Source organism: Clinocottus analis, unplaced genomic scaffold (genome assembly GCF_023055335.1).
Source record: "Clinocottus analis isolate CAN_PGR_092001 unplaced genomic scaffold, fCliAna1.0.p SCAF_6, whole genome shotgun sequence".
NCBI classification, from domain to species: domain Eukaryota; kingdom Metazoa; phylum Chordata; class Actinopteri; order Perciformes; family Cottidae; genus Clinocottus; species Clinocottus analis.
In genome coordinates, this window is record NW_027176218.1 from 18,596,085 (window position 1) to 18,623,133 (window position 27,049).

Below are 27,049 nucleotides of genomic sequence, written 5' to 3' on the forward strand. Positions count from 1 at the left end.
GTGTCGGCAGTGAATGTGCTGTGACACCCATGCAGGTGAGCATTTATGACATCATAAAAGAGCTGCGTACACTTGAATACTCAATTCAATTCAGTTTATTTTGTATAGCCCAAAATCACAAATATAAGATTTGACACGGAGGGCTTTACAATCTGTACACAGCTCAAGTGTTTATGTTGTGACCGAGAAGGAGGGATGTGAAAACAGGTTATGCAGGTGATCTGTGGCGGTGAAGAAGGGAGAGAGCAGCAGACACTCGACTGTTTCACCGCCTCTTTGGTGCCTAAAGAGCAGCTCCTAGAGGCTGAAATCACCATGACACCAACAATGCACAATTCAGTTTAGGATGATGATGATGATGATGCCTTTAGATTGTGAGACGTCTCGTTGACATTTGGGACTGATGGCGGTCCAAAGTAAGGCTCCTGGAGTATTGAAATTGTTTTCGTCCTGAGGAGCTATTGGATTCTTTCAAAATTAATTCAAACAAATTAAGGCTTTAAAACCAATTTGTTAAACAACGTGTTATATATATCTTGTTTTAGAAACGACTTCTTCGAAGGTTTTATGAATCATTTGGTAATCAGTAACAAATATAAGTAATCTAAAATGTTAACAAACAGTTAACTAGTAAATATGAATTATTAGGTCATTAGTTGATACTGATTCTTTATATTTGATGTGAATGCTTTGGACTTTGACTTTAGGCAGAATTTAATAACTATTAATGTACTTTTCATGAATGCTGGTCATTATAAAGCATCATGACTGGCTGCCCATTTCAATTATTTTCCCTGAATTATCCGCTTTTGTGACGCAATGTTTTCTAAAAGGATGATTAACGACAAAGTAACTGAGATCGTAACAACTTCCCACACTATTATAGTGTTTCACGTTTCACGTATTATTGTGCAACTGTGTTTTTTTATTGAATATTATAGTGTTTCAAGTTTCACATATTGTGCAACTGTGTTTTTTTTATTGAATATCAGCACACCAAGTAAGCGTCTCTTTAGTAACTCGCAGTGAATTAAGGTATGATTAGCCTGTGTACATAAAATATGAAGTCAAATATAGATATATTTTTATGAAGTCAGTGTACATTTTTATAAGAAACATCCAATCACAGCTTCAAAAGATGTTCCTGAAAACACAATCAATTCATTCAAAGTATGTTTTGACTTCAGTAACTGTGGCGCTGACTTTTGTTCTCAACTCTTAACGACAAAGATAATTTTAATTTGGATTTTTTTTCTCCATGGAAACAGTGGCACAGACTCATGGGTATTGTAGGCCTTTAAGATTATTTCTGAACCTGAAAATGTGTCTATGGGTTAGCATTTTGTGGGGTTTTCCATATCTCTTGTAATTTCTGTCATCAAAATCTTTCCTTTTAGACACCGTTGTTTACACTCTAAAGACACTAAAGATGGTTTTCCAGAAGATTGCAGATTGAGTCCTTATGCTTCCTAGGCTCCACCCCCAGGACCTCAAATGGGAGCCAAACATCAGCTCCATCACCAGGAAGGCTCAGAAAGGATGTTCTTCCTGAGGCAGCTGAAGACCATGATGGTGCACTTCTACTTCTACATCATTGAGCCCATCCTCTGCGCCTCCATTAGTGTCCGGTACACTGCAGCCACTGCCAAGGACCAGGGCAGACTGCAGTGTCTCATTCACTCTGCTGAAAGGGGATTGATGCAATCTGCCTTCCCTGATGACTTGTTCACCTCCAGGACCGCCGCCGCTTTCACCCAGGACATAAACTGTTGGTGTCATCAGGCCGAAGACCTCACGCCACACCAACAGTTTCTTTGCAGCTGCAGTCGGGTTTGTCAACAAAGCCCAGGACCTCCACTGACTCTAATTCTGACATCAACAGGACAACTTGAAACACCCTTGGACATCTTTTCTTTATTAAAATACCCATGCACTTTTATTTGATAATATACTTGTTTTAACTGGGATGTTTGTGTACCATATTTATCTTTAAATTATGTTTGATTATTGCGCTGTTTATTTATTGTTATGCACCTTCCACCTTGTTAAATTCTGATTGTCATAAACAATAAATTATTAAATAAAGTTGTGTTCACTGCAGCAATTTTACTCACAAACACTTAATGAAAACTAAGATTCGTGCTATATGCCCATTATTAGTTGCGCTCTTCAGCGTTAAAAAAAAGAAGCTATTTGAAGTCATGAAAAAGAAATGTTAAAGTTTCATAAAAGAATACAATAGCATATATATATATATTAATACTACCATGAACATTTGTGTATTTGCATGTTATGACAGCTGTAGACGAAAGAAGTGGGCAATACTTTAAAAAAGGATTGCAGTTAGTGAGTGGGGATGTTGTGTATGCCATCAATGTACTCTTTTTACTATTATCATTGTTTTGAGAATGGACCAGTGTTTTTTTTTTTTTTTAACTTTGTTTAGGAAAAGAGATGACAGTATTTGCAGTGTAAATTATAGTGTTGAGGTTAAACGTACATTATTACACAATCACTTTGCTGTCATCATTGAAAATATGATCAAAAGCAAGTTTGTCATAACCACTTGACAGGAGGTAACAATGGGATATGAGAGACGTTTGCCTTCAGGATTTTCTGCGGCCAGAAAGGGTTATTTTAACCCAAACGATGACAACCAACCTCAAGATTTCCGGCAGAAAGCCCACAAACTTCAAGCGCATGTCAGTGTTAAGTGTGCAGTTTCTCACCACTGCCCCCAAGTGGCCAAACCCAGTGAATAAATGTTAGATGTTTATTTTTTGCTAGTGATAAATGTAATGATGAAACAAATGCACATAAATAGCTGCATGTGATATACATTTTGTTTACTTGTTTTATCTCTTGACAAATTAAAAACACAATACATCACCACACCTTGCTATAAAATGTCACGGCTGATGTTGCCTATTAGTTGATTAGATGTTGCCTATTAGTTGATTAGATGATGCCTATTTTCTCGCATATATATATATATATATATATATATATATATATATATATATATATATATATATATATATATATATATATATATATATATATAAATATATATATATATATATATATATATATATAAATATATATATATATATATATATATATATAAATATATATATATATATATATATATATATATATATATATATATATAAATATATATATATATATATAAATATATATATATATATATATATATATATATATATATATATATATATATATAAATATATATATATATATATATATATATATAAATATATATATATATATATATATATATATATATATATATATATATAAATATATATATATATATATAAATATATATATATATATATATATATATATATATATATATATATATATATATATATATATATACATACATATACACATATACACATACACATATATACATATATATATACATATATACATATATACATATATATATACATATATACATATATATATACATATATACATACATATACACACACACACACACACACACACACACACACACACACACACACACGCCAAAAAAAAAAAGTTCAGCAACGACCAGGTAAAGCAACCAGGTTATTCCATCAATAGATTTTTTCTTCCTTGATGGTATGGTCATATTCCAAGATGACAATGCCAGGATTCATCGAGCTCAAATCTCAAATTGTAAAAGAGTGGTTCAGGGAGCATGAGACATCATTTTCACACATAGAGTCCAGACCTTAACCCCATTGAGAATCTTTGGGTTGTGCTGGAGAAGGCTTTGCGCAGTGATCAGACTCTACCATCATCAATACTAGATCTTGGTGAGAAATGAATGCAACACTGGATGGAAATAAATCCTGTGACATTGCAGAAGCTGATGGAAACAATGCCACAGCGAATGCTGCCGTAATCAAAGCTAAAGGTGGTCCAACAATATATTAGTGTGTGTGACCATTTTTTTGGTGGTGACTTTTTTTGGGCCATGCAGTGTTTTTCTATAATTCACAAAATCTGTGCCCACACAACTCTTTTGATGCTCTTCACAAATGTTCTGCAGGACTACATTAATCATTTCACGTCTGTTTGAATGGGGGAACCCTGCACGCTTGTGTTTTAGATTACATCGCTACAGGGGAGAGAGGAAAAAAATCCCATCTGTGGCACAGAGTTAAAAATACTTTTTTTTCTGCTTTAGATTGAATTCAGTTGGGAGACAATTTGATCCGTTGTGTGATTAATACATTTACTCACTGAAGGGCGGGAACATCTGAAGGAATACAAAAACACGTTCCAAATGTCAAAGATGTTTAATTCAACTCCAAATTAGTTATTGAGAAGAACAAAAGTGCACCATGGTTTAACCAGATTTGTGTCTTTTCAAAAATAAAATCATCTTTTACATAATAAAAATAGTTTTTTTTCCACATATTTTCTGTGCCCACAAAAGAACTGATTGAATTGCTTCATCTCACAATTTGTAGGTTAATAGGGAACCCAGATACACTGATATGCTCATACACTGGTTTTTAACATGTTTCCAGTGTTGTACCCCTGTGGAATATTTTTTTTAGTAAAATACCTCCTAACCATATGTGCCAGGAACCGAAAATGTTTTTATGAAACGTCGGTTTTTCAGGAGCTGAGAAATATGTTTTGTGCAAAAGTGTAATTTAGTTTTTACCAGTCAATTTAACCAGCAATGTTTATTATTGATGGATACAGTTAGGATTAGTCTGACCTTTGTTTTATTTTAAATGTTCTCTCCAAACAAAGTTAGCTTGACTCCAGGAATTAAACAGGTCTAATTCATTCTGCCTAAAAAAATGAAAATCGGTTTTGATTATTGAAAAATAATATTTGATGATTTTTTAATTGCATTTATACACATAACATTTGTTCTTCTTTCTTTTTCGACTAGTCAATTAACCTAAGTTTAAACTTCCCTTTAATTCAATTCAGTTTATTTTGTAAACATCAGGAAAATCTCTCTGCCGCCCTTTGTCCTGTGGTTGTTTGACTTCCTGTCTCTGGACAGTCCTTTTTGCTTCTGAATGTTTCTGACTGAGTGAAATGACCCATAAGTCTTAAAGTGGCCGCCATGATAAGAGCTGTTTGAATTCTCTAAATGCAAAGGAAAGGAGCCTGAATGCTTCCTAATTTAGCTCCTTTAGCTTAGCAAACACACTGGACCTTCCTTTACGAAAGGAAAGTAGATGTGCAATTCCTTTTGGTGGCAACATTTCAAGTGACGAACCATTCGTGCGTTCACGAGAACAAACAATCATGTAAATAACAGTTGCTATAACTCGGAAATGTTTAGATGTTGTGAACATTCAATAATCTGTTAAACCTGCTAGTAAACTAGGAACGTTAATATGCTGTTGCTGAAAAGTGCTGTAAACTGATCAAAAAGAGTCAGATAAGTTCTTTTCCTAACCCTCATACTAATTCTCCTCTCATCTTTCCTTGAAGCCGTAATGTTTTCCACAGGACAAGTGGTTAGGAATAGACGTTAGCAGTCCTCATGTTTTCTCCTCCTTTTTTCCTGTGATCACCTGTGTTGCAATACAGCCGTGCTCTGTTCCCTTGTGTTTCTTCAGCTTTCAGGTTGCACTTTCCGCTCACTTCACATTTTGATGTCTGATTAGTTCCTTGTGTATTCATGGTCCTGCCTTTTTGTCTGCTGGTTGTTGGTTCATCTGCTACGTTCCTGTTGGTATTGCTTGTGCACATGTCGGAAGTACCTGATGCTGTTTTATCATTTTGCCCATTCTGGTTTGCCGGATTGGATTTTCAGCTACTCATTTATGGACTCCTCTACTTTGTACGTTTTGATATTGATATTTGTTTATTAAATTCACTGTTACACATCCTTCTGCTCCCTGTGTTTCTCTGGTTTTGGGTCCATACCCTGTTTCATTTTTGCTGCAACGTAGCGGAACATATATTTAATCATGTTTCCACCATCACATTCACAACATTCAGAAAATCTGAAGTGGCACCTGAAAGCCATCAACACGACAACCCTCTGAATGGCTGAACTGCCAATATGTCATTAACAAGGATGCCAGACCTGTACAACCTCACATAACAGAGAGATTGTAGCTTAATTTATCTCAAATTACTACTCTGTTCGGTCAATTGAGGAACACGGCCTTCATTTTAAATTGTTACTGTGTGTGTGTGTGTGTATGTGTGTGTGTGTGTGTGTGTGTGTGTGTGTGTGTTTTCATCGGTGTTTTACAGTTTGCTGGTCAGCTGAGGCTGGGCGTGGGGTCTGGCTGTCCCTGGAAACCCTCCATCAAAGGCGGCGTTCAGCACCTCGTCCAGGTTTGCGGCTGTGACCAAGTCAAGGTCGGCTCGGATATTGGCTGGAAGCTCCTCCAGGTCCTTCTTGTTGCGTTGAGGGAGGATGACGCACTTCACTCCCGCCCTGTGGGCCGCCAGGACCTTGTCCTTGATACCGCCCACCTAAGGAAAACAGACCAATGCAGTCAGTTAAAACTGGATGTGCATTTTTCTTGTGGAATCAAAACTTTTACCTATCAGTATGTGTTAAAATATGGTGTTGAACTCACTGGTAGCACCAGCCCTCTCAGCGTGATCTCTCCTGTCATGGCAACGTCTGATCTGACTAATCGGCCGCTAAACAGTGAGGCGAGGCAGGTTACTATGGTAACACCTGCAGAGGGACCATCCTTGGTGACAGCTCCAGCTGGGAAGTGGAGGTGGATGTCGGTCCCTTCTAGCGGGTCTGGACCGCCCACCACTGTTCAAATGTTGGGTTCAAATGCATGTCAATGAGTCTATTTCACTATTTACCTTTAATTTTATACATCTGTGTGAACTCACTGTTGGTGAGCTGGTAGGTTTTAGCATTTGCTCTGAGCCAGCTGATAGCTAGATGGGCAGATTCTTTCATAACGTCTCCAAGCTGACCGGTCAGAGTTAGATTTCCTTCTCCCTCCATTCGACTGGCCTCCACGAACAGAATCTCCCCACCGAGGGGGCTCCAGGCCAGACCCACAGCCACACCTGGCAGGGTGAGTCTCTCGGACACCTACACGCACACACACAGACACACACACACACGCACGCACGCACGCACGCACACACACACACACACACACACACAGTGTAAAAAACTGAAAGAACTCAAAAGGGCTTTAAACATTCACGTGTGAAACAAAGGGCCAACATGATGTAATATATAAGCGAAGACAGGAGAGACGGGGTGAGATGAAAAGGTGAGGAGTGGGGAGAACAAAAACAAGTGAGATGAAAGACACTTCGAAAGAAAAACTAAAGGGAGAAAAAGAGAAAACTCAAAAACATTCATTGTGTTTCACATTATACTGCATGAGGACAGCTCAAGAAGCTGCTGCATTATTCTGACTTCATGTACAGCTGCTGCTGTGGAGCGCTGAGATTACTCCACAGGCCTCTACATTATTGAGTTGTGAGAGCTTTACAGACAGAAAAAAAAAAATTCTGCGCATGTCTGCGCAATTGTGGATTGTGGACCCACGTTGGTGTGTTGCCTACCTCCATTTCAAACAGAGGAAGACCCAGGATGTCTCTTAATGCAACGCTGTCGATCACTATGGGCATCTCTGGCGGGGCGGCATGGTCTGAGCACACAGGAAATGAAATGAATCTTTTTGTGACAAACGGATGTTAGTCAGACAACTAATTCATAATGCCGCATTGCAACATCTTTGATCACATTTTGGAGGGAAAATTAGCAGATCAAAAGGAAACGCATTTACCATCTATGTTTGTGGAAATCAAGTTTTGATTTGATGCCTCAGAGAGAGAGAGAGAGAGAGAGAGACAGAGACAGAGAGAGAGAGAGAGAGAGAGAGAGAGAGAGAGAGAGAGAGAGAGAGAGAGAGAGAGAAAGAGAGAGACAGACAAAGAGGAGATGACCACACACACCTATGTTTGTAGTGCATGTCCCAAACTTCAGTTACCTAGCAACAGAGAGGGCTTTCTGACTAAGCAGTACAACATGACTTGCTGATATTCTCCATTTGTCCCCAGCTTGTTTGATTTTGTTTTCACTGGTCCTGTCTTTGGTATCAAACCAGTTTGAACATTTTTACACCGCTTTCACTCACCCAGTTTGGTGAGGCTGTCTTTTTTATTTCCGAAAGTTATCAAATGAAAGCTGACATTTAAAAGTACTTCCATAAGAGCTTAGCTTCATTTGATTGATAAACTTAATTTATTTGAAGTATGTACACGTTAGTAGATTACTGTGTATCATTGTGAGTTGTGCAGGTTTGCGCTGACATGTGATGAAGGATTTGACCCTCTACCTCTCGCCAGTCCAAACTTCCCACTGAGACACAGACAGGAACGAGAGCCGGGTTCTTACCCCCCTGCTGCGTTGGGCACTCGGAGGTCATAGCATCTGTCATGTCAACTCTGTGACCTTCAGCCACCTGCACAGCCACCGCTCTGCAGATGGCCCCAAACTTCCTCTCTAGGGAGCGCACACCCGCCTCACGGGTGTAACTAAAATAACAAGCACACAACAAATAATACAATTATGTGGGGGAGGGGGGTTATTGGTGCTTCGGTTACCAGGTTTATAGAAATGATCCGTGTGCATGAGGTATGTGATAAGAACATAAAACCAGTGGTCTGACCAGCAAATGTGATGCCCCTCCAGGGCCTGAAAATACTGAAAGTTTGTATTCTCATACTTTATGTGAGGACACATTATACACTTTGACTTCACCCCAAACCTTTTCTGTTTATTGAAAGAGATCAGGAGTATCCCTCTAAGGACGAGCACCAAGCTGGATGCTGTTGGCCATTTCTATAATTACCAGCTTGGAGTGAGGTGTTGTACAAACGCCCTGCAGGTCTGCAGGCAGCAAACTGCTTCTATCTGAAAAGGCTGAGATCCTATTCATCAGCAGCTCCATGTTTACCGATTCGTTTTTTAAACTTGTCTGACAGTTTATTCAGGCTGTTGTGAGTCGGTTGTTATTACAAATATTACTAGTAAAGGTTACTATCTGTTGAGAGAGAGACATTCATCTGATCACATGGACAGAAGCTCATCATGCCAAACAAATAGCCGACAGAAGTTTACTTTTCTATTTAGTATTTCTTCATGCTTGTCATCAGTGCCACTGGGCCACTGAAGTACTTTGTGGTTTCCGTAGTTAAATCCTGTTTTGGCGCTAAAGCTTTACAGTCTTCTGGGCCCACTGGAGGTTTTCAAAGGAATCTAGTGCTCAGAAACACTACCGCCCTCATCCACAGGGACCGCCATAATCACTATGACATTAAAGTTCCTTGTGGTAACTTTAAATTAAGCGAGTTTCCTTTTTTTTCATGATGATTTTTTTTTTTAATCAACATTTGTGTGTACCTGCTGATGATAGCCTGTGTGGTGTCCTGTGGTATATGCAGCTGTTGGGGCGTTAATCCATGCTGCTCCAGCTGGTTTGGGATCAGATGACGGTGAGCTATCTCCACCTTCTCCTCCTGAGTGTAGCCTGAAACACAAACGGACACGCTTTGATGAATCATTCCCTTAAAGCAGTAACTCATAATATCTCATTACACTGAAAGAGATCTCCAGCAGTGCGCTCTCATAACAGTGTCGAAATCACGATTAACAGTTTAAAAGTAGTAAGTATCTTAAGTGATGCAGAACCAGAGATATTGTACTTTTTATTTCATTCTTCTTTGGCTCAAAACTGGGTGCCTACATTTTTTTAGATTGAGTTTACTTTGTATTCGCAAACTGCTCCTGCCATTTCTTTTTGTGGTTTTGTATTTTTGTTTTCTTCTTGTTCTGTTTTATTTATTTAGTTTTTCCTCCATTCATCATGTCTGTCATCCCTTTCTTTACACTGTGTAGGCATTAAAAATGAACTACAATGAAAAAAAATTGTGCAGTAGGAACTGAAGTTGCAGGATGCCATAGCTAGTATGTTAAGTTTGTGACTTTTTTTCAGCAATAAATTGAGTGGCTTAGGTTTGTGAATGGATACGCAGCTGGACACAGTGTTGCTTCACCCTGACTCCACTGCAGAAACCTCGAGAATACAGATGTTCAGTTTGGGAATTGTTACGTCACCAGAAGTTTGGCTTCAAGATCAAATTGAAACCGCACCAATGACTCCAGGGAGTGACTCTCTGCACCTAAACTCACCTGGTACCTGCAGCACCTCCATCCGGTCCAGCAGGGCAGGGGGAATGGTCGCTGTGGCGTTCGCAGTGGCAATAAAGAGCACTTGGGAGAGGTCAAAAGCCACGTTGAGGTAATGGTCTGTGAAGCTGTGGTTTTGCTCTGGGTCCAGGACCTGAGGGAGTATATAGAGACTGTTTAATTGTGTGGGTTTTTAGCCTTTAGTCAACCTTTAATTAATGTATCTCAATTAGTTGGTTAGATACCAGATTACGGTCTACTGGCGGATTAAGTTGGAAGCTTCTACATGTTAAGGTAGAAATTCAAAAGCAGAGAATACATCTGATACTGATGGGTGAGGATCTGGACTCATATACATTCTTCACATATGGCCCTAATCCTCTCCCCCAGATACAACTGCAGGTCATCACGGAGAGAGGAACAGAGCTGACCTCCAGCAAGGCGGCCGCAGGGTCTCCTTGCAGGCTCTTTCCCAGCTTGTCCACCTCATCCAGGAGGAACACGGGATTATTTACAGCAACCGTCTTCAAACCGTTGATAATCCGGCCAGGCATGCTCCCAACATAGGTGCGTCTGGAGAATGATGAGAAGGATTTGAATTGATTCACTGGGTAAATAGTGACAGCAGAGAAGTGCAGAAATACACGTTTACATTTCTGTTTGTCCTGCCCCGCTGACGCTCTTGTTGCATTGCCACATGACAGTGATTACGTGCAGACTCAGAGTTCTCACAAAGTTCAAATGCGAGCAGGGGACAAGAACTTGCAAGCTGAAAACATGAAAATATGCCAGAAAGGATAGAAACAAAACAACTGGAGTGGTCTACATTTCAGAGGATTGCTATTTTTGTTGAACAAATTAAATAATTAACTGAAAATACACTACTGCTGTTGGTAAAGTAAGACACACATTTCTCATCTGGCTTTTTTAAAGGCCACTTAATTCGGTCCTGTCCTTTAAAATACCAGGATCAGCTCCGCCACCTGGGGTAAGTGAGTGTGTTTTGATAGAGATAAGACTCATTTGGAAACAGACGGATCAAAGGCGAGCTGCGCGATCTGACGGCTAAACTCTCATGACTCTTTGACCGAACCGGGTTACAAAAGACACTGAGGAAGTGGGAGTCAACCAAAAAAATTCCAGGTCGCAATCCTTTTGTTGTTTGTGTTGCAGTAAAACCAAAAACACAGTGATCGTTTATTTTCACAGTTGATGTATTACTTTATGAAGTCAAATTCAAATGTATTAAATTCCCCAAAGATTAACACTGTAACACTTTTCCCCAGAACACCTCTATCTGAGGTTACGGCATCATTGATTGAATTGTTTGTAATTTGACAATGTGGTACACTTGTTTGTTGTTGACCACACCACTAATACAATTCATCTTGTGCTCTTAGCATAAAACAAGATTAACCAATACCAAATTACAGTTGATTGAAACCTTGAGAAATAGCGAATTTACTACAAATTGAGTAAAAGAGAACCCCAGGGCTGGATTAGTTTCTATCCAACGTGCTGAGCGAGAGATGGCATGAGATGTGACGTGGTGGGATAAACGTGGCCAAATGCTGAAGATTGTATAGATAATAAGACATAAGTGGATTTGGGGATTGTTTTTCTCTTCTATGCCTTTCCTGAATTAAATTTTAATTTGTTACACATTTGAATCAATCTGGGATTTTCTTGCTGTTGCAGCTTTTACTGCAGCAATTCTGTCACTGATTATGTCTACTGGATTCAAAATGACTCACTTACCAGTACTTTTTTAGATGGTAGGAGGAAACTGCATTTTAAAAAAAACAATGATTTTCATAGAGTATGAGGGTAGAACTGTGACAGATTTTGGAAGGCAGTCAACTGTTACTATATTAAAAGTCGTTGTGTTATGCTTGACTGGTAATGCCTCTTGGTTTGAAAACATATGCTTGTGTTTTGAAAGAACTATTTGATTTTGAGTTGGCCATGTTCTGATAGAGAAAGCTTTTTTGGGGTATTTTGAATAATTGCAGTGTTGGTATTTAATGAACAAAATGTGGTTTTGAGCAGATAACCAACCATGTTGCTTATTGTATAATGTAGGTGTGTGAAGAGTTAAGAAAAAGGTAAGTAAGTAGAGGTTGTCGCTAGTTAACAATGTTTCATTGCTTCGCTCCAATGGAGCGGAGCAATGGATGACATATATTTGGAGGTCGGCCTGGAAGTTAGCATGCCACTGATTCCCTCTACACAAACCCAATGGGATTTGTCAACGCGTGAAGGGTGAATGCTATCTGTGGAGGTAAAAACTCAAAGTTAGCCCATAAATTAACTCCCCAATGAGGCTGTCAAGGCGGACTCGTCAGAATAGCAACGTTTTGTCTTATTTAGCCACTTGTTAGCAACTACCTCTTTAAAAGATGTCAAAGCTTCATAATTCATGAGAGGGGTATCTACTGATGCATTTTATATTGTAGAACAAAAAAACATTCAAATACATAATGCTTGCGTAAACCACAGGCAATTTTTCAGGCATCTAACCAGAAAGGCCTTTAAAAAAAAAGTGCAGAAATGCTGACTCACTCCTGGATGTTAGGACTCATTCCATAGTATAGGAGTCTTTTCAGAAAAAAATCCTTTTTTTTAAACAGTATATTTGTAATTTATAAACTGTAATCACGAGAGCTCATGTTCCACTCAGCAGCAGACGGCGCTGTGCTCCAATACACATGCACAGAGCCTGTGGAAGCTCGCCATCCAAACAATCTACTCACACTGCAGGCACCGGCCTCTACTACTGCTGCTGCTATAGACTCTTCAGTAGAGATGCTATCTTATGATACCTGTGTCCACGGATGTCAGACTGGTCACAGACGCCTCCCAAAGCGATGCGGTGAAACTCTCTGCCCAGGGTCCTGGCTATGGACCGTCCTACACTGGTCTTACCAACTCCTGGGGGCCCCACGAAGCAAAGGATGGGTCCCTAGAGACAAAAACAACAGTATAAAATCCACAGGTAAATATGAGGTACATCGACAAAATCCCTAACTTTTTGCCTTTCTACATTTTATGTTCTGATCTATAAGACACACCTTCAGAGAAGTCTTCAACTGTCTAACAGCAAGGTACTCCAGCACGCGTCTCTTCAGCTTGTCCATGGCATAGTGATCGTTGTCCAATACAGTGCGAGCAGCTTGGATGTCAAGGCAGTCTAAGGAGTATGTGTGTTTGTGTTGGGTGGGACGAATGTGGACAAGATGGATGGATGGATCAGAGTGGGGGAGAGAGAGAGAGAGAGCGAGAGAGAGAGAGGGAGAGAGAGAGAGAGAGAGAGAGAGAGAGAGAGAACATTTACGTTAGTGAAGGAGGAAGAGGAGGAGAGTAGAAATAAGCTTGCTTGAAAGTTGTTTTTTCTTAAAAGGACAGACAAACCTCCAAAATAGTTAGATGAAACAGTTATTTGGATTTGTTTGCAGGACATAATTTGGTTTTGACTCCAGAGCCTGCAAACAAATAAACCCTGGACATTGAACTCTCCGCTTGTCTGAGGTTATCTGTAATTGAGGCAGTCTGCGGTCTCGCGCAGAGACGAAGCAAAGAACATCAGCAGGGGTACTGCCATTCTAATATCGTGGCGGCTTCTGTTGCGGAAATATTATTGCTGTGGAATTTTGATGGAAACAATTTTGGTTCACATTTGAACATGAGCGATACAGGCTGCAAGACTTATAAGAGGTGTATCGCACTTTATCTAAAGCTGCATTTGGAAAATAATTGACGGGGAAGGGGCAGCGGAACAAGCAGTAAATGCAACACTGACATTTTATCAGCTTTTAAAGTTGTTATGTCATATGTTAAAAAAAAATTAAACACTTAGCATTATTTTTTACTGACAACAGCTGTGGGTGGAAACTGGTGTGGGGCTGGATGAGAGTGGTGAGACTGAGTCAAAACAGTAAAGTTGTGAGCTGGTAAAACTAAATAAATGAGCTGAGAAATGCTACAACACATCAGGGTTTGCGGGCGAAAAACATCAGTCCTCCCATTCATTTGGATGTGGCTGCGTGAGTTTAAAGTGAGTTTTGGCTGCGGCAGTGGGGACAGCAGGGAAAGGCAAAAGAACTACATAAACAAAAACAATCGGAAAGAAGAGCACCGTGGGCGACCAAAACACACTTCATGTACGGCCGCTCAATTTGGCTGTGTGCACCAGTTTGAAACCGTCAATTTTCATAGGTGTCCTGGTTAGTTCCTGAAAGTCAATGTGTTTACGAGCAGCATGGTTTCACACGAATGGGCCCTTTAAGTGCAGTCAAACACGCTAGTCGCAGCAAAACCTGATTTGGAGCGAAGGCAGCCTTTCTCTAGTGAGTCTAGTGACAATTTCCCTTTACACGTTGTCATGATTCAACTATTGATTAGTGCTGCATAATTTCAGTATGAATGACTACACTGTGGATGCATCAGCATCGTAATCCGAGTTAAGGGTATAAATGAAGATGAGATGCAACCTGGGTAATGAATGTATCTAAACGGTTTAATCCTTTCTGTGAGCTGACTAGCCGTGACATTTTATTATGTGACCATATTAATTGATGTTTATAATATATATCTGTACCAATCTTACACCATAATTTGGTCAGTCCAAAGACAACATAGAGCTTCAGACACGCTTCAAAGCAAAACCAGCGAACCAGAAACATGTAAGACCGGTTACGATGAAATATTCTACAGTTGTTACAACATTGTTACAGTCCCAACGTTTTAGGCATTACGTAGCACTAAACTGGCTGTAATATTAATCTCTTAGGGTATCTGATGCATGTGTCATACTGTTTGTGGCTTGTGGACCTGGACTCCGCTTTGGAGGTTTGCCTTTAGCTTTGTTTACCTTTGGTGCTTTTGCGCCATGGCAACTCTACCATCAAGTCCAAGTAGTTTCTGGTCAGGGCAAATTCAGGCATGGACTGAGGCATCTTCTTCAACCTAAAAACAGATGAATGAGATTAACCGAAACACGGGTCAGATCGGGACTCATCAGTGAAATCAGGCATTAAACAAAGATGGAGTGTCTGTGTGTTCAAGACAAAACAACATGTGAGGATTGATTTGAAGTAATAAAACGATCGATTTTTTCACTGTGCAATCAAAGGAAAAGTTTGCACAAGAAAGCTACAGCAAATAAAGGCATATTTCTTACTTATGTATACATCTGTTACCCGCTGTTCCTGTTATTATTTATTTTATTTATCATCTGTGTGTTTAACTTAGTTTACGGCATTGGGATGCTGCTAGTACGACAAAAAATTTCTCCTTGGAGATTAATAAAGTACTTTTCATTCATTCATTTCATTTTAAATATGATAATTACAGATATATAGGAGAGAGCTTATTATCCGGGCCAATTCACCTCTTGAGCTCTTTGAGGCAAACTTTAAATGCAGCTTCCGGCATCTTGGCCCCATGGACCTTCTTCTCCAAGACTGCAGTGTCATCGCCATCCTCATCTTCAGCTTCCTCATCTATGTTGAACTGCCGGCCCGGTAAGACTCCACCTTTACGCACTGATAACACCTGAACAGATAGGACATGGAGAGTTAAACAGGCATATAAATACGGACAAGGAAAAGGATCAATGCAAATGTTTGTTACCCTCTTCTCATTTTCAGGACTTGATTTCCTGGTTTTCTGCAGCAGTAATAGTCCCTCTATCTGTTTGGTCAACATGGGCAGAGCCTTCTTGAATCGCTCCTCCAGGGTTACTGCATCCAGGACCTTTACAGCACACAAGGAAATACAAAAACCTAATTTCAAAATAAATTCACCTGAGGGAATATCTTTACATTAAGCCCACTCTGATGTATGTAGAATTTGACTTGTTTCCCCTCGTTGGCACCATTTGGTCGTAGCTATAAAAAAAAGACTGTGGCAGATATTCCAGTACACCCCTCCCCACGACAATCACAGAGAACTATCTCAAGTTCTGAATCGGAAACTAAATTGTGCTGATAATATTATAGCAGCCATACAGTTTTGCAGCTGATGCAATTTGATGTTTTTTGTATCTGTCTGCAATTATCAGTGTGGAATAAACGTCACAAACACGCCAGGCAGAACAACGGCAGGGAGAAAAAGAAAATTCCAGGTCCTGACCAATGACGTGCAGAGGCACTCCTCAGAGCTTCAGGCGAGGAATTTAAATTGACAGAGAGCAAGCCTATTTGGGGTTTCATATCTCAGGCTGTCTGTCAGTGCAGTTTGTGTTTTAAAAAACTGTAAAAGAAGATTTGAATCAAAAGAAAGGACAGGAGGAAAAAATATAGAAAAATAGCATTCAATGCTGCATTTCAGTTACCATCAACTTTCTGAAGACGCTAATATATTTCACTGGTAACCGAGTGCGGCTATTAACGCTGATCTGTGTGAATTGGACTGTTTTTAATATGAGGCTCTTTGGCATAGAAAACATTTTGCCCAAATTGCCGATTCATTTAAATACATGCAAATAGTGCCGGTACACCAAGACACTATTTGCCTTGGCAGCCCAGTTATTAGTGCATTGCACTCTTTGAGAATAGCTTTTGGTTCCTTTTTGTCTTATATGCAGCGCCATCCCTTTGGAGAACTTGCCCCTGAATGTGCTACATTGTGGCACAATGCACACATTTTCCCATGCGATGGCTCCTTACTCCACTCCAACCCATGAAAAGTACTTTATTAATCACCAAGGACAAAAAAATTCTCCACAGTAAGTGGCTTTAAACACAGACCCAATAGTTCACCTCACCTGTAGTTTTTCCTTGTTTGAGGTGCGAATCATAGAGGCTACCACATCAGGTAGAGTTTCCCTGGGCAGACTGTCCAACAGACGCCTGAACTTGGCCACCACTGGAACTGACATGTCCAACATACCTAATAACTACACACACACACACACACACACACACACACACACACACACACACAAACACACACACACACACACACACACACAAAATAAGGCTTGTTTTCAAAGCTAACTCCAATCCATCACTGTATTACTTCTTGTTTTCCTTGATTTAATTTTGTTTTGCTCTTTTTAAAATGCTGTTTGTGTGTGTCTTTTTGTGTATCTTGCGTTTCTTTCCCCTCTCTAATGGACTGCACGTTGAAATGCCTTGTTATCGAAAGGCATTTCAACGTGGCATATGCCTATGTTTTAGGCATACATTGTCTTGCCTAAAACAGATAAGACTTAGATGAACTTTTGACATTCCAGAGTTTTTCAGGAATTCTGGTATAGCTCAAGAATAATTTATTAGGCAAAGACTTACGATGACGCCTTTTTATTGAATGACGAATCATCTCGTAAATACTTTGAGTTATAGGTTTGCCGACTTCCATAAGTGCTTGATAACAGCAACTTGCAGGTCGTGCCACACCAAGATGAGATAAGAAAGATCTTTACTCATCCTGAGGGAAAGACGTATGGTCAATGTTTCAAGGTAAAGTTGCAATGCACAAGAAATCTTTGTTCAGATCTTTGCGTTTTAGAGAATATCACTGAATGTAGACTTTAGTTTCTCTTTAAGAAACTCCACAGGACGAGCCATAACATTATTATAGCAGCAAATAACTATTTGCTATGTAAAAGTATAGTGCAGTGATGTCTACCTGGGGTTGTAAATGGACACCATGTTATCACCAGCAGCCCCAGTTAGGAGTAATTAGTGAGGAATACCCAGGCAGTCAATGGCAGAATAAAAACGGCAATAAAAAGGCGTTTCAAGAAAGTGTGAAACAGTCAGCACGAGACGTCCTCAAGCATTTAGCCTCAAGCGGTCACCAAATGGTCAAATATTGTACAGTTTGCTGCAGACGAACAGGAGCTTAGCCGTGGACAGACACATACCTACACACTCATTCACTCACTCAGGGACGTGCACGTGCACACACACTCGAACGTAAACGTGGATGAAAGCACACAGCCCTTTCATGTTCTAGCAGATGCAACCACAGAAGCTAGATGTGAAATCAACCCTAATTGTTCCACATGTTCTTAATAGATGTCATACTGCTTTAAGTTTCTGAAGAACAAACATTGTAACCCACATGGGATCTGAAAAGAAATGATTGTTTTTGGGTTGAGGAATCTCACCTAGAAAAAAAGACTCTGTAGAAAGCACCTCTGTAACTCATTTATTTTACAGGCAAACCTGCGAAACCTGTAATAAGAATGATGTGTATGACCAGAAGCTCAATTTTCCTGTTATGGAATCTGTTTGACCAGGTTGTGTATGTAACCATTAGGTTACATGATAAGTTATTTAATGATTTTATAATTATTTTTTAAATTGTTTTGTAGGTCAATAAATAGTCAATTGATACATTGTAAGGCTGAACATTCTGGGAAAACAATCTAATTGCGATTTTTTTTTCCTCCCACCAATATTGCAATTGCGATTTAATATACGATTTTTCTTTTTTTGAATTGTATCTTCTCTTTTTCCCAACAAAAAATAATGAATGATTTTAATATTTGTATATATTTAGCTTCCTGATTACTAATCAACACATCTCTATCTCTCTATTTTGTGTCCTAAGGGACACGTATAAGGTGATATTATGGCCCTAAAGCTGAAAAATACATACAGTCGTCCCTCGCTATATCGCGGTTCACCTTTCGCGGACTCGTTGTTTCACAGATTTTTTTTTTGTGTTGCTTTTATTTTTTTTTTTTACAGCGTACAGTATGAACGCGCCCTCATTAAACTAAGGGACTGTACCGTACACCTTGTCAATCAGTCTCCTCCGTGCAGTGTCTCCTGTACAGGAAAAGAATACGTCCCAATAAAAAGTCAGCGAAGCGGCTCCCGGACAAAGAGGCACGGCCAGAGGACCTCGTAGATTGATCATTAAAATGATCAATTTGTTAAACACGTTCGGGCTTATTTTTTTAAATCCGCGAAACTTTGAGAGTGTTTAAGTCAGAGAGAAATGTGATAAAATGTTAATGCCTGTCTGAGAAAAGTGTATAAAAGTGTGTGGTTAGGGGTTTTGCGGCCTTAAAACATGTATAGTAATGGTAAAAAATAAAGCTAACTACTTCGCGGATTTCGTCTATCGCGGGTTGTTTTTGAAACGTATCCCCCACGATAAACAAGGGATGACTGTATACTATTTTGGAACTTCATATCTCTTGTGAAAATATACCTTTACTTATGTGGTCTACCTGTTTTGGTGCTAGAAATTGTTTTACCAGAAGGTATTAGCTTTTGTGAACACAATGGTAGACACATGTAAATAAATGTCTAAACCAAATTTATTATATATTGTGGATGATGAGCCGTGGCTAGCTTTGTGGTCTGCGTGTGGTCTGGTGATCTGCAGAGACGGACTGGAGCCTGCAGCGATGCTGTATGTTGTCCTCTGGACCCTGTCAGCTGTGAATCCTGTCTGTAAAATACATCACTAAAAGTTAGTATAAGTTCACTGAAAGAGAGTAACTATTACACACTAACACATAACGAACGCTACGTGCTAACATTACTAAGCTAACAGAGAGCCATCTACGGTCAGGCTAATGTGAACACGATAGTTAGTCTTACAAACATATAACAGAGATCTAACACTACTAGGCGTACTAAGTTCACAAAGAAAGTTAATGGGGACATTGACAATATTTTATTTTGCACTATTCAGGCTCATAGACACCCTGAAGCCATCTACGTATGTTTGCTTGCTATCACTAGCTCCGTGTTAGCAGCAGCTCTAGCTGGCAGTTCCCGGTACTACGTAAATATGCTATTGCAAAGTTCAATGAATACACTTACCCATTTTCCAATGGATCCCTTTTATTGGCGTTGTCCTCTTTATCGCTGGTATGGTATCCTTCACGCTGTGAAGCTGCGCTCTCCAGTATAGCTAGGGCCGCATGAAAAGTTGACGCAGCCTAGTTCTCCACTCTTTCGCTCGCGTCACGCAATGATGTTGTTGCACGTTGCGGTTAGAAAATCTTGTTTTATCATATTGCGATATTATCGCAAATGCAATTAAGCCCTAATACATTGTGTGGTCCTTCAACTTAACCAAGTAATCTGGAGATTTTTCTTATTTTCTTTTCTTGTCTACTATCTCTCTTCCACACACACGCACGCACATACCTGTACAGCTGCCTGGTAGAACTTGTGGGACAGCTCCCCAAGCTCTCCATCTTGATCCGTGGCATGCTCCGTTACTGGGGTGGTGTAATGCTCAAGCTTATCCAACTGTTTTACCTGCAATTCATTTTTCGATTAGAGAGATGCACTTTGATATCATCCACATTTGTATGTAGTGAATGAAAGATGTTTTTGTTCGATACTGGCAAAGAAAAAGAAACTGTGAGTAAGGATTCCCCCAGTCAAGAATGCACCTTTGTCACTGTTTCATTGGACAAAGCGATATTAGGATATGTAAGGTACGGTGTGGAGTTTTTTGTTGTGGAGCTTTATTTTTACAAAATGGGTCGCCCGCTTTGGTTGTATCATGCAATCGCACAAACATGCATACATGCACGACAGCTGTGACAGGACATGCTGCTGCTAGTTGTTTGTTTTATGCTCGCACAAAACTCTACAGGGCACCTTTGGCGGTTCCATCCCCTGCTCCGCTAGTGTTTATCTATCGCTATGAATGTTACCGTAAGACATTATAAGAATGATGGGGGTTTGCTAATTATATTAACTATCGTCTGATTTTTTTATTAAAGTTTACCTCTGCCAGAACAAAGGGTCGCTTCTTTAGCAGACTTGACACACTGAAGCGGCACAAACCAGTAATGAGGAGGGTGTAGTGGGGCTTCGGCCAGTTGCTGCCCACCACCTGCACTGCTATCCCTGCTGTGCCAATTCTGCAGAAAGAGAGACAGAGAGAGTGAGACAGGCTGGAGGAAGCCTGTCTCGAGCTTTACAGCGGCATTAACTTATGATCAACCATAATCGACCAAGATTGTTTCAAGTTTGTTCAGATTGAGACCCGGACCCCTCGATGACTTCCTGCTTCGGATCAGGCATCCTTGTTATAACCAGCAGGTGTGCTGTAGTATGTGGTAGTCTCTAATTTGAGTTTCATGTCAACAGTCACACTAATTACAGCTTCATCCACATTTTTTTCTATTCTTTTCTTCCGCATCTTTATTTCTGCTCAAAGTGTCCACGGTTCCCCACTGTTTACTGACACACATTTGTGGAATCTTTTAGTGGGACAGCTCCAATAGTTTCTTAAAAGCTCAGGGGCCTTATAATATGTATGTGTGTGAGCATGACAGTGCAGTAGGACATTGTGGTATTTCTAGCTACGCAGCCATTCACCCATTAGCAGCACAGGGCGATGGGGCCTGACTCCACAATCCCCTTCCACACACATACATGGTAATGTGAAGTGGCAACCACCACAGAGACTTTTGAAGACACTTGTACTGTTAAAAGGGAACATTGGATAACCAGCATTATACACCTCTTTCCCCCTCACGTATATACCACATTGTTGTGGTAAACCACAGCTATGTGGAATACATACGTGTTGCTATACCTTGTGTTGCTGTGGTTTACCAGGAACAGGGGCACTAGATTATCTCCTTTCTTTTTGTTTAAAGAATTCCTTTTGCATCCTGAAGCCTTTAATCTAACTAATCCATTTAATCCATATAGGAGCAGTGTGTGTGTGTGGGGTGGAGGAATGACTGTGCAGGGGTAAAATGCCATGTTAGTTGCCTACCACCCTTTTCCAGCAACTGTGGTTGAAGGAGAGACAAACTGTCCAGAGACAAACAATTGCTACTGAGTAACCCAATTGACGTGGTAGACAGCTAGTGAAAGGTCAAAGTTCACCTCGCTGTGCTTGACTGCGGGGCGTAACTGTAACTGTACCGATAAACTGTAACTGTACTTTCCTATAAATATATATGAATGAAATACTGGACATGGAGCATTTTAACATAATATACAAACATTGTATTTATGCCCGACAAAGGACTATTATTTTCCCCTCCAGTCTTCAAAGGCGATAGACTGACGAATAAATAAAAAGGGTACGTGAAAGAAAATGAATTTTAAAAAAGAATACTTGGTTTACTTGATCATATGACTCATTATTAAGTGTGGCTTCAGCCGCATGGGGTCATAGACCCCATGCTGGAAGCACACTTCATGTTCTCCTGCGGGCTTATTATTTATTATTATTATTATTATTCTTCTTATAGTCAAACCACTACTCCTCCCAGAGCGTTGCCAGCACATGCGTAAAAAATACGTCGAAACGTGCGGTTTGCGCGGGAATCGTGAGGTATGACTTTTCTAAGAGATTCGCCCGTACGTTTTCCCGAAAAATGCAAAAAACATAAAAAAAATTTCACGAAATGTTCGTAGAGGGTGGCGCACCAATTAACAGAGTGAGAAGAAGCGACAGAAACTGTTAAAAAAATAAAACGTATTTTGTCATTACTCCCACAATGTTCACTCTTCATACACCATTGTTGGATAGAAACGTTGGAAATCTTGTCTTCTGTCATAAACTGTGGTCGATAGGAATCCAACAGACTCAGACGTCTTGAAATCGGACTGAATGTGAGAGCAAGTCCACCTCGCTCTGCCATCCGCCGCCATGTTAAATCTCCCTCCAAAACCACGTCTCCCCTGAAGCTCGTACCTGATTTGTAAATCGCCCGTACAGACACATGTTTTATCGTACAGACTCGCCAGTCACAGTATCTGTTCATCAGGTCTTCCTAACGCTTCATATGCGATATCTAAGCAATCGGGGCTTTTTAAGTATGTTTTTTGGGTGATTTTTGGATAGGTGTTTCCCAGCATTGACTCCATGTAATCATCGGCAGTTAGTAATTGTAACTGCCGATATTTGAATTCATCACCATGGCAACCTCTGACATGAGGGCAGTTCAACAGACACACAGACACTTACACACGCACACACACACAGGACTTCTCTCTCTGTCTCCCTCCCTCCCTTTCTCTATCTGTTCATATATATATTCCACTATTTCCATATATATTCAGCTGTTTTGTTGTTTTCAAATATATTCAGCTTTTTTAAGCTTTATTCAACAATATTTCACTATGTTCGAAGCAATAGTGGCTTTTAAAGTACCATTTTTTAAAATAGTTTGAAAGGAGTTCCACAGTATTTAGGTCTGTTAAGCTCAGCGTAAGGAAGTCCCTTTGAAGTCATCACCATGGCAACCTTTGATCTAACGACCCACAGGTGTTCTCGTTAGGGCAGTTTAACAGACACGCAGACACTTACACACGCACACACAACACAGATGACTTCTGTCTCTCTGTCTGTTTGTCTCACAGACACACACACAGACACACACACAAACAAACAAACACATACACAAACACACACACACACACACACACAAACACACACACAAACACACACACACAAACAGACACATACACACACACACACAGACACACACAAAGACGTTTACGTGTGTTTTATATTGTGTAGTTGTCAACACTGTGATCATTAATAAGGTCATATGATATTTCATATACGTTTGTGTGTGTTCAGGACGTTCAGTAGTTTATTTCCTTAAGTCCACAGTCCAGTCTGCCTCTAATCAGTCTGCTGGCGCTCACTTGGTCACCATGACGACGGCAGCACACAGGTGCTTCATATCAGCCAATCAGTTTAACACACAAACCAACTCAAGTGCTTTGGAGGAGAGACGGGCGTCAGAAACAAAAGCTATATATTGCGACGTCTTACGGCAGTAGTAGCCACACTTTCAAAATTTCTTGCGAAATTTTCTAGTTGATTATATGGGACAACAACAATTAATTGAGTTGGAAATCCAGAGGTTTGTGCTCTAAAAAACTTGTTTAGGAAAGTTGGCACCTTCAGTTCATGCCATTTCACATCCCAGCACCCCAAATGTTCAGCCTGCTGTCATGCTTAAATTGAGTGAGCCTAATGAGGCCAAGTTTTTCCCTTGCAATGCTTACTAGACGAACCACAGAACAGAACTTCATCTAATTTGTGAGGAGTGACTTTACTTTTTTTAGAACTGAAACTTTTTGTCAATAAACATAAAAATTGCACAGAATTGAAAAATACAGATATTACATTTTATGATTACATGTTAAGTGATCTGACGGTCCTTATAGACACAATAAAAAAATTTAAAAACACATTATATTTGTATCCTACTCTATCCTGTATATTGTATCCTACTCTAATTTGTATCCAACTCTGCCATGCCGCTGAAAGACTAGCTAAAGACCTAAGACCTTATCCAACTAGGTTGCGTGCAGCCTCCTTTAAACTGGGATAAGTTGTTCCTTAAAGATTATGTCTAAAATATGTCTGTATCTGTTTTGGCTTGACTGTTCCTCCTCAACTTTTATATATATATATATATATATATATATATATATATATATATATATATATATATACACTTTAAAAGGCATTAAGAGGTAGAGACTCTTTAGTTTCCAACCAGGGGTCCTGACCCCGTGGTGAGAGGTCCTATAGCGGACAGTCACCTGGTATGTCCCTCCCCTCCTCCAACACAACACTAGCACTCCTTTGAACACCTATACTACTAACACTCAATGTGTTGACAATTACTTGTGCAAGGTTGGAAGGTCGTCGGTGTCGTGTTCTGGATCTCTGGTGTTGGGAATTACTCCTATGATTGTGCTTTTCAGAGAGGTCCCCCTCAGCAGTCGTTGGCTGACCAGTTGCATGTTCCGTGGAGAGTCCACGCTGAACCTCACGGTGGAGCCGGGCAGGAGTACCCCTTCATGGCTCAGCAGCAGCGGGAGACGGCTCGGTATCTGGATTCCGTCGCCGGGTGCCATTGTCAGTTGTTTTCTAGAAACCAGGTCGCTGCCTATGACACAACTCCTGCGCACAAATACGCACTCCAATCAACCGTACGAGACAGCAGTAAACATAAGACTTCCGTATAGTTATTTTCAAAATAAAACGCTCACTGACTAGCTTAACACATACTGATCTTACTACGCGTGTAAACGTCGCACGAGTTTTAATATACTGCTTCTGACATTAAAACGTGGTTGTTTTGTTTTCATAGTCGTGTAAAAGGTACCGTTTTTTACCCTGTAATGCAACATTTAGGTTGCTTTGCACTCTTACTCAGGCATCCTTTTACTTCTGGTATGCTCTGAATAGGCTACGGCAAGTACACATGGACAAACTATACGTTATTGCTGCAAAATAAATGCGATCAATTCCAATGAGTTTTGATTTTTTCCCCCTGTCTTTTGTTAAGATAAGATGATAAATTGTGATACTTGAAATAACGTGTACAGTGCTTTTGCTAATATAGGCGTTCTTCCCTACATTTCATATGAAATTATTGTGTTTTATTTATTTGTACTTTACTACTTATGTAAAAGCTATAGCTAGGCGACTTGCTACTTTACGGATACAAATTTAACATACATAATAAAAGACTGGTTTATAAAATATGATTAATTGCTCGGGCTTTTAACTTCTAATTATCGCAGAGAAATTAGCTCCCCCAACCAGATATGCGATTAAAATGCTGCTCACATTTAATATATAATATAATCTATGTTTAGTACATTTCACAGATAATACTTGTTTTACCTAAATATTGGGGCAACGTAAATACATACTATAGTTTTTTTAGAAAACGATCTCCAACACAAGATTTAAAGAACTGAATTTATTATGCAAAACAATTGGATACATTTAAATAATAATGCTAGCAAATTTAAAGACTCACTTGAATAATGACTGAACACTACACACAGGGTTGGTTGATAAAAATAGCTATTTATTATTTCTTTCAATAAAGTATTGTCACATAGCATTATACATTTAAAAAAATAAATACATTCAATATCCTGTGTATAAACAAACACAGTTTCTAAAGACCACAGACAACCACTATTCATGTGTTTGCATTTATTATCTCTGTTGTTGCGGTCAGCTTTGGGAAATAGCAAAATACATGGGTTGCATTTAGAGCAATACACCAATAATTATCATTAATTTATTACATAATTAAAGCTGTCTTCATTAAAGTTCCTTCTTAAGCCATTGCTGTGTGTATAACATAATAGTTAAACATTCTCTCTGTTGAGTGACACAAAGAGCCTTGGAAGACATTCTATACCGGAAGATTATACATGAAACACCACATTACTTATTTAAATTGTGTAGTGTAGGTGCCATTTCATGTGAAATACAATTGCAGCTATTTTATTTGTTGTTGACTTTTGATCAAATATATATTCTTTCATTTTTAGTTAACACAGAAATCTTAAGGCATAACTAACTCTAACCTGTTAGTTACTATGTAATAACATTTTTAACACAGAAATAATGAGTATGAGTATTCTCAATTTGCACAGGATTTGTTTTTGAAAACCACAATGTTAACAAATGCATTTGGAATATGCTATAATATAAAATACGGTTGGCCCAAAGTAATGAAGGGATGAGGAAATGACTGACTGACTAAACCAGCAAGTCAGGAGTTGCAGGCATTGAACCAGACGCATCAAGATAAAAGTCGCCACCTTGTATGTTTGAAGTAGTCAGCAAACAATTGTGAGCCCCAGATGTTCAAACAACTCCGAGAAGGCCTACAGTGTCCTTCAGATGCCAAAAGCATTATGCAAGTTCTTTTCATAGATTTGCATTATGCTTTATATGTTGAGCTTCATAATCTTACTGCCTCTTCAACTAAAGTATGAGCTTTGTGATATGTATGAATATATATATTGTATTCCTAAAAACTAACAAGATAGCCTTGAGTTTAATTGCTTAAGTGGAAAGAAATAAAACAGCTGACACGACCTGAGAGGTAATCTCGTACAGAAAACAATGATAGAAGAA

The 27,049-nt window shown here is 39.5% G+C and overlaps 1 protein-coding gene across 1 annotated transcript; it reads right to left on the reverse strand.

Annotated features, from left to right (window-relative positions):
• Positions 1–3,550: 3,550 nt before the first annotated feature.
• lonp2 (lon peptidase 2, peroxisomal) lies at positions 3,551–25,319 on the reverse strand. The gene is made up of 18 exons (XM_068603536.1): positions 25,279–25,319; positions 24,785–25,063; positions 20,900–21,035; positions 20,308–20,421; positions 16,953–17,084; positions 15,818–15,940; positions 15,576–15,739; positions 15,057–15,151; positions 13,258–13,376; positions 13,009–13,148; positions 10,618–10,759; positions 10,190–10,340; positions 9,401–9,527; positions 8,393–8,532; positions 7,558–7,643; positions 6,865–7,072; positions 6,591–6,781; positions 3,551–6,483 (listed from the first exon to the last, which is right to left on the reverse strand). The coding sequence occupies exons 2-18, from the start codon at positions 25,015–25,017 to the stop codon at positions 6,253–6,255; spliced, it is 2,532 nt and encodes an 843-aa protein (XP_068459637.1). The 5' UTR covers positions 25,018–25,063; positions 25,279–25,319; the 3' UTR covers positions 3,551–6,252.
• Positions 25,320–27,049: the final 1,730 nt, after the last annotated feature.